At 73.1% G+C, this 651-nt stretch overlaps 1 protein-coding gene across 1 annotated transcript in view; it reads left to right on the top strand.

The window, feature by feature from the left end:
* The window catches only part of ADD1 (adducin 1 (alpha)), a 17,875-nt gene that overhangs the window by 12,271 nt on the left and 4,953 nt on the right, over positions 1–651 (top strand). The window contains exons 8-9 of the mRNA XM_012724063.1: positions 289–390; positions 567–639. Coding sequence (XP_012579517.1) covers positions 289–390; positions 567–639 — 175 coding nt within the window. The remainder of the gene's footprint in view (positions 1–288; positions 391–566; positions 640–651) is intronic.

The following is a 651-nucleotide window of genomic DNA, read 5'->3' as shown; positions in this document are numbered from 1 at the left end:
TGGCCTGTCATCTCACGCTCCGCTGGCCTGGCGTCGGCGCTCCCAGGGCCTGAGCCAATGTGCCCTGGCGGCCTGGCCGGTCGCGCCGCAGGCCCCGCAGGGCCTTGCAGATGGCAGGGCCGGTCAGCCACGCCGGCGCCATCCGGCCTGTGGTGGTGACGCGGCGGCCTGGCCATTGGTTCATTCTCCGCGACGTCACGTTCAGTGCATGCCCGGCGTGCGGGGCGCTGGGCACTGGCTGCCGCGCCCCCAGGCGCCGCCCTGACCCGGCTCTCCTCGCTGTTGCAGTGGGCCAAAGAGGATGGCCACCGGACTTCCGCCTCTGCTGTCCCTAACCTGTTTGTTCCATTGAACACTAACCCCAAAGAGGTCCAGGAGATGAGGAACAAGGTGCGTACGGCCGGCCAGCGGCCCTGGGGGAGCCGGGGAGCCCTGGGCCGGCGCTGCTGGGCGCGGGTCAGCGGCCGGCTGGTCTGGGCCCTTGGCCCTTGCGCCGCGGCCGGCTCCCAGGATCGGAAGCCACGAAGCCCGTTCCCGGGAGCGGCCCCAGTTTGCCCTCCCTTCAGGGCTCGCCAGGCAGCTCTGGGCACTCGGGCTGGCGGAGCGGGCAGCGGGGCACCCCCGGGGGCAGCCGCCGGAGTCAGCCCGGCC

The sequence above is a fragment of the Condylura cristata genome, unplaced genomic scaffold, assembly GCF_000260355.1.
Source record: "Condylura cristata isolate star-nosed mole 26May11 unplaced genomic scaffold, ConCri1.0 scaffold00012, whole genome shotgun sequence".
In the NCBI taxonomy this organism is placed as follows: Eukaryota; Metazoa; Chordata; class Mammalia; order Eulipotyphla; family Talpidae; genus Condylura; species Condylura cristata.
Note: the sequence above shows the minus strand (reverse complement) of the source record. Positions and strands in the feature narration are given on the sequence as shown.